The 9899-nt window shown below is 44.1% G+C and overlaps 1 protein-coding gene across 1 annotated transcript; it reads right to left on the bottom strand.

Moving 5' to 3' along the window:
• Positions 1 to 4703: 4703 nt before the first annotated feature.
• LOC120434473 lies at positions 4704 to 7112 on the bottom strand. Its single transcript, XM_039602626.1, has 2 exons — positions 5605 to 7112; positions 4704 to 5381 (listed from the first exon to the last, which is right to left on the bottom strand). Exon 1 carries the CDS (start codon positions 7061 to 7063, stop codon positions 6137 to 6139), a length of 927 nt encoding a protein of 308 aa, XP_039458560.1. The 5' UTR covers positions 7064 to 7112; the 3' UTR covers positions 4704 to 5381; positions 5605 to 6136.
• Positions 7113 to 9899: the final 2787 nt, after the last annotated feature.

Genomic DNA, 9899 nt, shown 5'->3' with positions numbered 1-9899 from the left:
CATGTCTTATGTTAATGTATCTGGTTTTGCTTCCCCTGTGTCGTTAGGCCTGATTTGCCCCCTCCTGTTACCCATTCCCTGATTGCTCCCTCTGTGTATTTTAGGCCTGTGTTTCTCTGTGTCAGTGTTGCGATCTACCGTCATCTTGCTGTGTGTTCTGTCTGTCTGCGTCAGTTTATTTTAGATTCATAGTTTTGTTACTTTTTGAGTTCAGCATTAAAGCTGTTTTGAGTTCACGTTTTGCCTCTGAGTGTCTGCACTTTGGGTCCTCCATATCACCACTCCTGCCTGCACACAGCCTTCACATGACAGAAGATCGCGACCAGAACATGGACCCCGCAGACCTTTTCACTTTGGAGTTAGATGCTGAGATGGGAAGGCTGGTTAAATTGCTGGACCGCATATCCCAGTCCGACTGCCTACGGGCTATGCCTGTGGGACTGAGCACAGTGGAAGCAATGGTGAAAACCAGCCCCTGGCTTCAACAGTTTGCCTTGGACACCAATCTGGACAGCACCATAGCTGCGTGGAGGGGGCAGGTCAGGGGATGTGAGCTTGCCCTCTTCCTCACTACGCCAACGCAGCAGCGGTCTGAGCTCGCCGTAAAGCAGCTTACGCAGTGGTCACCACAGTGGGACAGAGTTTCTGCGCCGCTGCCACAGACTTTGTCTTCCTCCACACGCCAGCCAGGACCTCGTTCGCCTGTCCGTTCGTCTGCCTCTTTCCTTGTGGCTATGTGGTCGAAAGATGAGGAGGAGGTCTCCATTTCTCCACCAGTCCCAGTTCCCACTTCCAGAAGGAAACGTCGCCCTCGCCACCGCCACTTCTCTCCTCAGCCCTTTTCCGGGATTACTGAGCAATTCGCAATAGTGATTCACAAGAGCACTTTTCCTGTTCCTGCTAATGCTGAGTCTGTGACGTGTTCTGTGGAATCGCAGTCCCAGACTGCATTAATTTCGGAGCCAATTGTTTTATTCTCTCTGGATTTAAAAGACTTTTTTCATCTGCTCTGCCACCTGCTCAGTTATCTACACTGCCCGCAGCTCAACCATTAGCTCTGCCTGTAGCCCAGCCATTTTCTGTTTCCTCTGGAGGGGCCGAGGGGCCCGTCTAGTCGTCTGTTCCTGCTGGGGGTCCCGGAGAACCGCTCCAGCCTTCGTCTGTCCACGCTGGAGGGTCTGAGGGGCCAGTTCAGCCTTCAGTCTCCGCTAGAGGGTCCGAAGAATCGCTTCAGCACCTCCTCAGGTCTGCTGAAGCGAAGAATCGCTTCAGCACCTCCTCAGGTCTGCTGACGGCTCTGGTGAGTCCAGTCAGCCACCATTTTGTGTTGTCGACCTCCGGGCTGGCCCCTGAACCTTTCAGAACTGTTTCCTGTTTTCCTGAACCTTTCATGGGCTTTGTTTTGGTTTGTTTTAGACTCTTGCTCCTTGTTTTTGTTTTTTGCTTATTGGTAAAAGGTAGGGCCACCTGTATTTTGAAATGATTTCATTGACTTTCAGGGAGGAGTTCCAGGTCGCTGTTTGAACCGTCAGTCAAAGGTCTTGTCATTAGTTGCAGCATCTCGCTCTTGGATATATGGCTGACTCATGCAAAACTGAAGCATGTGTAAATTTCACTCTGAGTGTTGTCATGTTCAAAATTTTTCAGAAGGAATTTCAGGAGAAAGGTGTCATGGCTGCGTGCTGTGCAGGCAGGCAGGATTGGACCCAAACGCAGGACTCGCGGAGGCAGAGGTGAACTTAAGATACTCGGTTTAATACAGGAAAATAAGAAGAACAGAAAACTAACTGAACTGGGAAAACAAATAAACTAACAGGCAGGCAAGCGAGCAAATGGAACACACAGAGAGAATGAGGGTGAACAGACGTTAACGACGTGACAGAGAGCAAAGGAAACAGGGCTTATATACACTGGGGAGTAATCAGGGAATGGGAAACTGGAGGGAGACACAGCTGGGAGAAATTAGACTAACGAGACAGGGGAGAAGTAAAACTGAACACACTGATATCAGACTGGGACTATCAAAATAAAACACAAAACAAATCACAAAGACGCAGACTTGACACTGAGAGGCAGACTGAAAGAATATAACACATGGAACCCAGGGACGACAGACACTTAAAGAAGAATTAACATCAAACTAAACTCATGATCAGAACCAAACTGAAATATCGATTTATAATAATCATCAAAACAGGATAGCTAAAGAATCAGACATAAATCATAGTACAGAAAAACATCAAAACATAAGAAACAGAAAATGCTGGGTCAAAATGACCCAGAACCGTGACAAAAGGTCTGTCATTTAAAAAGATTGAATTTGCTTTGGCATTTGAAATTACAAGTTTACACAGCGCTGTGGACCTCTGTGTGAAATCAAGCATCTGGTTCACAAAAAGGATGACACTGAATCAGGCGGTACAGGTTTTATACTACGACAATAACATCGATTATTATGGTTATCTGGCTCCCGCACGGACGTGGCAGTCTTGCTGTCTGCTGCGAATCATTCTCGTACCTCCGTGACCTCATCTGGTATCTGCTCCCTCCTCTGTAAGAGACAGAAAAGGCAAACACCTCTCTGCCTAGCCTTGATAGTCTAATGTTATTATCCATTGTTCTTCTGGTGATAAGTTCTGGTTCAGAATATTGTGTTCAGGACTCTCTAACCATTATCTGTGTGTAAGCGTGTTTGCAATCAACCCTCTCCACTCTACGTCATTCTTACATTATATCAGTCTGGACAGTCACGCCGAACAAAGCTTTTGACCTCATATGAGCACATTTGCCATGTGTATATGAAACAACTTTATTTAGTAGAATAATTATAAATTTTCAACCCTAACAGTCCCTCCTTTCACACGTTTTTAACGTGTGAACAAAAGAGCATGTGTTTCGTTCAGCCTGCTATCCCACAGGTTCCCTTCCAGTGTGATACTCAGCCTTTCAGCTTTTCCCTCTTCACTGGGGTGGCATCTTTTGGTGATGTCAGTGCTAAATCAGCTGTCGTCCCCATTCAGTTGGTCAGATACTGGGTCTTCCAGACCGTCAGCATGCTTCCTCATGAGAACACACTAAACGAACACAGGCATTTTATCTTCTAAACATGATTCAGTTTCTTTTGATCATTAAAGCCTTTAGCACGAAAATAGCAATATACATTTAGCTTTTCCTACCTCTAAGCACCTAGGGGCAATTTATGTCTTGGTTCAGTCATGAATCCAGCTCACCTGTTTCATCACTGACCCCAACCGACACTGGCATCTGATAGGGTGGCACTGCATGTTCTTTCATTAGTGCCGCTGTTTTCAATCTGTTAATTAGAGTCCTCAAACATGGGATAGACAACATCCACAACAAGTCAATATAGCTGTGAATGTGGCCAATTACACCATCAATGATAAAATAATAGTTTTTTTTATTTTCTGAATATTTCAGTCAACCACTCACCCAGAGGATTTTCAATCCCAGAAAATTCCTTCACCTCATTTGATAATGTCTGTAGTCCTTCCATGCCCTGGTAACTGACCCATCCGGAGCTGAATCATTTTTGAAATATACGTACAACAGGCCAAACCACACCTTGATCACACCAATCCTTTTTTCGCCAAGAGCATATCCAACGCCATCCTATTCTGGACTGTCACAAGTGACTTTAACGTCGACTGTACTGATAGTCCTGTTATTGCATTCCCTGGTTAGGTTAGCCAGTCTCTGCACATTGTAATGAACATAATCAACATGGTCAATCATTTTATCGGGTGTTATTTTGAAATACTATAGATTCAAACCCCCAATAGCTATAGGGTTTGCTAAATTATATTTATCTAGAACTCCTCTCTGTCTATAAATTTTGGAGAATTTTGTGTAGGATTAAAATTGTCAAAGTCTATTTCAACTTTCTGGACAACTGTATTTTGCCTATGACCTATATCTGTTACTAGCTGTCCCAAGTGGACATCTGTGCAAATACCTGACCAGGTACTGGGCAGGAAATTTAACAGTTTCTAAAAACTCTGTCCCTGGTGTCAAAATTTTAGGAATTTGACCATAAGTGACATTTATGGTGTTGTCACCCCCATCGGGGCTTACCTTTCCCACTTTTGGTGAGATTCCTCCATCAGACATGTGCAATTACCTTCCTTTGGCGTGAAAACTGGTGGTGTGGTCAAGTTGGGTGCTATAGGAAACAAGAGCTCAGGACAGAACAGTTATCAGTCATGTGTTTCATACAAAATTTACACACATCGTGGCTCAAGAGTTGGGAGTTCGCCTTGTAATCGGAAGGTTGCAGGTTCGAGCCCCAACTTGGACAGTCTTGGTCGTTGTGTCCTTGGGCAAGACACTTCACCCGTTGCCTACTGGTGGTGGTCAGAGGGCCCGGTGGCGCCAGTGTCCGGCAGCCTCGCCTCTGTCAGTGCGCCCCAGGGTGGCTGTGGCTACAATGTAGCTTGCCATCACCAGTGTGTGAATGGGTGAATGACTGGATATGTAAAGCGCTTTGGGGTCCTTAGGGACTAGAAAAGCGCTATATAAATACAGGCCATTTACCATTTACCATTTTAATTTCATATTGATCCTCTGAGTGTAATGGTACATTATAATTTGAATTTATCAAAGTTAAACACAATGGGTTTTCTTTCTTTATTTTGCTTTTGTTCTGTTGCAGTACCACATCCTAGCATATGCCCCTGCTGGTTGTATTCTACTTTTTAATTATTGACTATTTTAAGGGGAAAAACCTTAGTCACGTGGACCAGTGTTTGTTATTACATAACTCTATTTTGGACATGACAAATCTACCATACCCTTTGTTATACAAAAATATTGCTCTGCTTTTGGCTAGTTTCCTCTATAAAATTTAATTAGCTTCTCTACAATGGCCCGCAATGCTGAATGGTAAGATGCTGAAGCGATGAGTGATGTCAAAAGTTTTATCCACTTCTGTCAGATGTTTGTCATTTCAGTGGAATCTGTTGTCTGATCTGATGGTTCTTGGTACTTCATATCTTGGTACCAGTTCATTTCTCAGCCATTTTATGACTGGGTTTATGTCTTTTCTCTGCAGGGTGTTGCTTCTTCTTATTTCCACCGTCACAAGAATGTTCTTTGTTGTCTTTTGTCAGCTCCTCATGTCTGTAGAATCCATTTTGATGCCCTTAAAAGGAGCCTTCAGTGTTGGAAACTTCCCTTTTTGAACACTGGTACAGCTGCTTTGGGTTGTGTTCATTGCAGGTGTTGCATTCCCTCACAGTTTTCCACGTTCCATGTGTGGGTGTTGTAGCTGCCCACTTGGAATTACCACACGTGACGCAGAGAGCTTCGACTGATGCAACTTTATTCTCTCCTCTTTTACCACCGACAATATGGCACCGTGAAAACTATAACGATGCACAAACAAATACCATTATAACATTCAAGTAGAAAGTGCAGAAATGTTCACATTTTACTATATAGAAAACTATTTTGATAACTCAAATCATGACATTGACATAAATCAATCGCTTTTAAACAATTTATGTTACAGCATTTAATAAAATGAATTAACAACAACCTTTCTGTCTCTTAAATACATAAACAATCATTCGCAATCATTAAACCAACCTCTTTCTGCTTCCAAGGGTGCTAATCATGCTGAACCAGCTAGCCAACCTCCTCCATGCACATCTCTTTGCCAGTCTTTCCACACCACAAACAAATGACATGCATACACAATAAAACGAATTCAACCACACTGAGTAAACTTTCAAAGTTATAGCATGTGACAGGTAAATAGAAAACATAGTTTTGCATGAGTATTTTCAAAAAATAAACGTTTTTACTCACTCTGAAGCAACGTGTTTGTGTCGTTTCACTGAGAACAGAACAGGAAGTCTGACACAATAAAAGAGGAAGTGCTAAGGTACTCTTCAAAATAAAAGTGCAAAGTAAAGTGGCTTTGCCGGCATTTACACTCCCACCAAATCCTGATACAATGAACGAACAAATTCACAAAGCAAGTGAATTGTACAGAATTTTCTTATACTAATAAATGGATGACTGAATTGAACTATCAGAGTTATACAGGTAAGTGCACTTCATGCATTGAGGTAGTGTATAAACATGACTATTATTGTCTTAACATATTTTGTTTTATTTAATTCTCAAGGAGTAGTACTAGTTTTTGGATTGGTCTCTCAATAACTGAAGGTTTAGAAGGGGCATCTTGCTTTCTTTGAGGCTTTCTCTCCCCAACTCGTACTTTAACTCGACGGACTAAGCCATCATGGTCTTGAAAGGTCTCCACAACTCGACCTAGTCGCCAATGGTTTCGTGAGAGGTTGTCGTCCTTGATAACAACGATATCATTGACCTTGAGGTTACGCCGAGGTAAGTGCCATTTTTGCCTTGTTGAAATGTTGAGCAGATACTCTCTTTTCCAGCGGCCCCAGAACTGTTCAATAAGATATTGGACTCTTCTCCATCTTTTTGTAGCATACAAATCTTCTTTCACGAACACTCCGGGGGGTGGAAGAGCGACCTTTGTTTTCATCATGATGAGATGATTTGGCGTTAAAGGTTCCAGTGCATGAGGATCATTAATTCCATCAACTGATAATGGGCGACTGTTGACAATAGCCATGGCTTCATATAGCAGCGTTCTGAGAGAGGCATCATCAAGTCGACCTGGGCATTGTGCGAAGGTAGCATTCAACACATTCCTAACCGTTCTTATTTGCCTTTCCCAGACACCTCCTGCATGGCTTGCGGAAGGGGCATTGAAGACAAATTCGCACTGTTTTTCAGATAAGAAGGTCTCCAATTGCTTGGTGTCGCATTGCTTAAGTGCTTCCTTGAATTCGTTCCTGGCACCAACAAAGTTGGAACCTTGGTCGCAGTGTAATTGTTGGACAGCTCCTCTAAGGCTGATGAAGCATCTCAATGCATTGATGAAAGAGTCTGTTGACAAATCTTCAAGCATCTCAATATGGACAGCTCTTGAGTACAAACACGTGAAAATCAGACCATATCTTTTGTGTTCTTTGCGTGCTGTCTTTACGATGAACGGGCCAAAGCAGTCCATGCCGCTAAATGTGAAGGGTGCTGAGGCTTCAAGACGTTCTTTAGGGAGTTCAGCCATTCGCTGGCTCTCTGTAGGTCGTCGAGTTTCCTCATGGCTTACACAGGTGTGTATCGTTTTGGCCACCAGCTTGCTCCCACCAATGACCCAGAATCCATTTGCTCTAAGCTCCATTTGTGTCTGGCTTCGACCTTGATGGCATGTCTTAGCATGGTAGTGGGACACAATCAGCTTGGTTATGTGACTGTTGCTTGGTAAGATGAGTGGGTGCTTCACTTTGTGGCAAAGAGACGACCACTTTAATCTCCCACCAACACGCAAGAATCCATCAGATCAGATGGGGTCAAGACTGAAGAGAGAGCTTGAGTTTGGAAGGTCCCTTTTGGCTTGAAGCGTTTTTATTTCATGAGGGAAGGCGTGCTGCTGTACGATCTTTATCACTGCTTCAGCAGCCTTTTCACGCTTCTCGATAGTTGCATGTTCAATATGCCTTTTTTGAGACCTCAGTCTTTTGATTCTTGCAACCACCTTTATGAGTTTCGTCCAAGATGAAAACTGATTCACATGATCGAGAATATCATTGAAGGTACTGACGTCAGTTGCAAGCACCTGAATTGTCTTGACTTCGGGATCACCAACAAGTAACTCAGCTGGAGTGCTGGGTGTTAGACGTAACTCGCGTTCCCAGAGAAACTTTGGTCCTCGCAGCCAGTTTGTAGAGTGGATGTCTGAAACATGGAGCCCTCGGGATGCATGATCCGCTGGGTTTTCTGAGGTGTCCACATAATACCATTGATTGGGATTGCTGTTGTCTCTAATGAGTTGAACACGGTTTGCAACAAATATGTGGAACCTGCGAGCGTCATTGTTGATGTAACCAAGGACCACTTGGGAATCGGTCCAGAAGAACTCATCATCAATTTTCATGTCAAGCTCAGCCTTTAACAGGACGCTTACTTTTGCAGAAACCACCGCCGCTGCGAATTCAAGCCTCGGGATACTTGTGACCTTTGAGGGTGCCACCCTTGCTTTTCCCATCACAAGGCTGCAATGAACCTTGTCCTTGTCATTTTTATATCTCAGGTAAGAACATGCACCATATCCTACGCAGCTGGCGTCCGAAAAATGGTGTAGCTCTACTCTGACAATGTTTTGGAAGTCATGTGGGTGGTAACATCTTGGAATCGAGACCTCATTCAACTTGAAAAGACCATTTATCCATTTCTCCCACCGTGGCTTCACATCTTCTGGGAGTGGGTCATCCCATCCAATGCCTCTGTGACAAAGCTCTTGTAGGATATGTTTTCCACTTAGGCTGAATGGAGCGATAAATCCAAGTGGATCGTAGAGTGAGGCAATGACAGACAAACAACCACGGCGGGTCGAAGACTGATCTTTCAGGCTGATGTTGAAGCTGAAGGTGTCATCCTTTATCGACCATTGAATGCCAAGAGCGCGTTCTGAAGCGGATGGGTCAAACCCACGAGGTTCAATGGTTGCTGCCCTTTCAGAAGGGTCTAAGTTGGAGAGAGCAGCTTCTTCATTTGAGTTGAATTTGTGAAGGCGCAGGCCTCCTTTTCTGCACAACTCTTGTGACTGAGTGATCAGTTCTTTGGCTTCCTCAACTGATGAAACGCTGGCTAATCCATCATCAACGTAGAAGTTTTTCTCCACAAAGGCTGATGCTAGAGGATAATCGGTTTGATGTTGTCGTGCAAGATGCTTTAAACCAAAATTGGCGCATCCTGGAGATGATGCAGCTCCAAACAGATGAACTGCCATTCTGTACTCCTGAGGTTCTTTCTCCAAATCACCTTCTTTCCACCAGAGGAATTTCAGATAGTTTCTGGTTTCAGGGGTGACAGCGAATTGATAGAACATTCTTTCAATGTCACAGATTACGGCCACGGCTTCTTTCCGAAATCTGCAAAGCACCCCAACCAGAGGGTTGATGAGATCAGGTCCAGTTAATAGGGTATCATTAAGAGAGACACCATGAGATTTGGCCGAACAATCAAAAACAACTCTTAGCTTGTCCGGCTTCCTGGGGTGATAGATTCCATGATGTGGCAGGTACCACTCGGTCTGCCCCTGAGATGCTGTAGGAGCAGGCTCTGCATCACCCCTGTTGATGGTTTCTTCCATGAATGTTCGGTACTGATTGTAGTATTGTTTGTTAGCCTTTAGTTTTTTCTTGAGACACTGTAGACGCACTGTGGCTAACCTCTTGTTGTTTGGCAGGTTGGGTGGGCTGTTGCCTTTGAAAGGGAGAGGCATTTCGTAATGTCCGTCTTCCCTTTGTGTGATGTGATTACTGAGGAACTGTATGAAATGGACATCTTCTTGGGACACATATTTGTTCTCATAGGTTCTCTCAGCAAAATCTGATTCCAGGGCTTTTATAACATCTGTCGCTGATGGAACAGGCAACTCTTTTACTGTGAGCCGATGCACAAAGCTCTGGTTTCCTTGTCTGTCTAGGTGGGGGTTTGATGAGCCAATTATACTCCATCCTAGTTCTGACCTTTGTGTGAAGGGTTCATGCTTGTCACCTATGATGATTTCAAGAGGAGCCAGCGCAGATGGACAGTCATATCCAATCAGGAGCCCTACATCACAATCTTGGAGAGGCGGCAACCTTTCCGCCAAGCTTCTGAGATGAGGCCACAGTAATGCTGTTTCCTTCGTTGGGATGTACGACTTGTCCACTGGGATAAAGTCGCGGCTATAAGCCTGTTGTAGTTGGATACAACTTTCAGAGTGGAGTCCTCTAACTTGTAAACCATGAACACTCTTACTCGAGATGACTGTGTCAATAGCTGTCATGGTACTGAGTTTC

This window comes from Oreochromis aureus, linkage group 18, assembly GCF_013358895.1.
Source record: "Oreochromis aureus strain Israel breed Guangdong linkage group 18, ZZ_aureus, whole genome shotgun sequence".
NCBI classification, from domain to species: Eukaryota; Metazoa; Chordata; class Actinopteri; order Cichliformes; family Cichlidae; genus Oreochromis; species Oreochromis aureus.
Note: the sequence above shows the minus strand (reverse complement) of the source record. Positions and strands in the feature narration are given on the sequence as shown.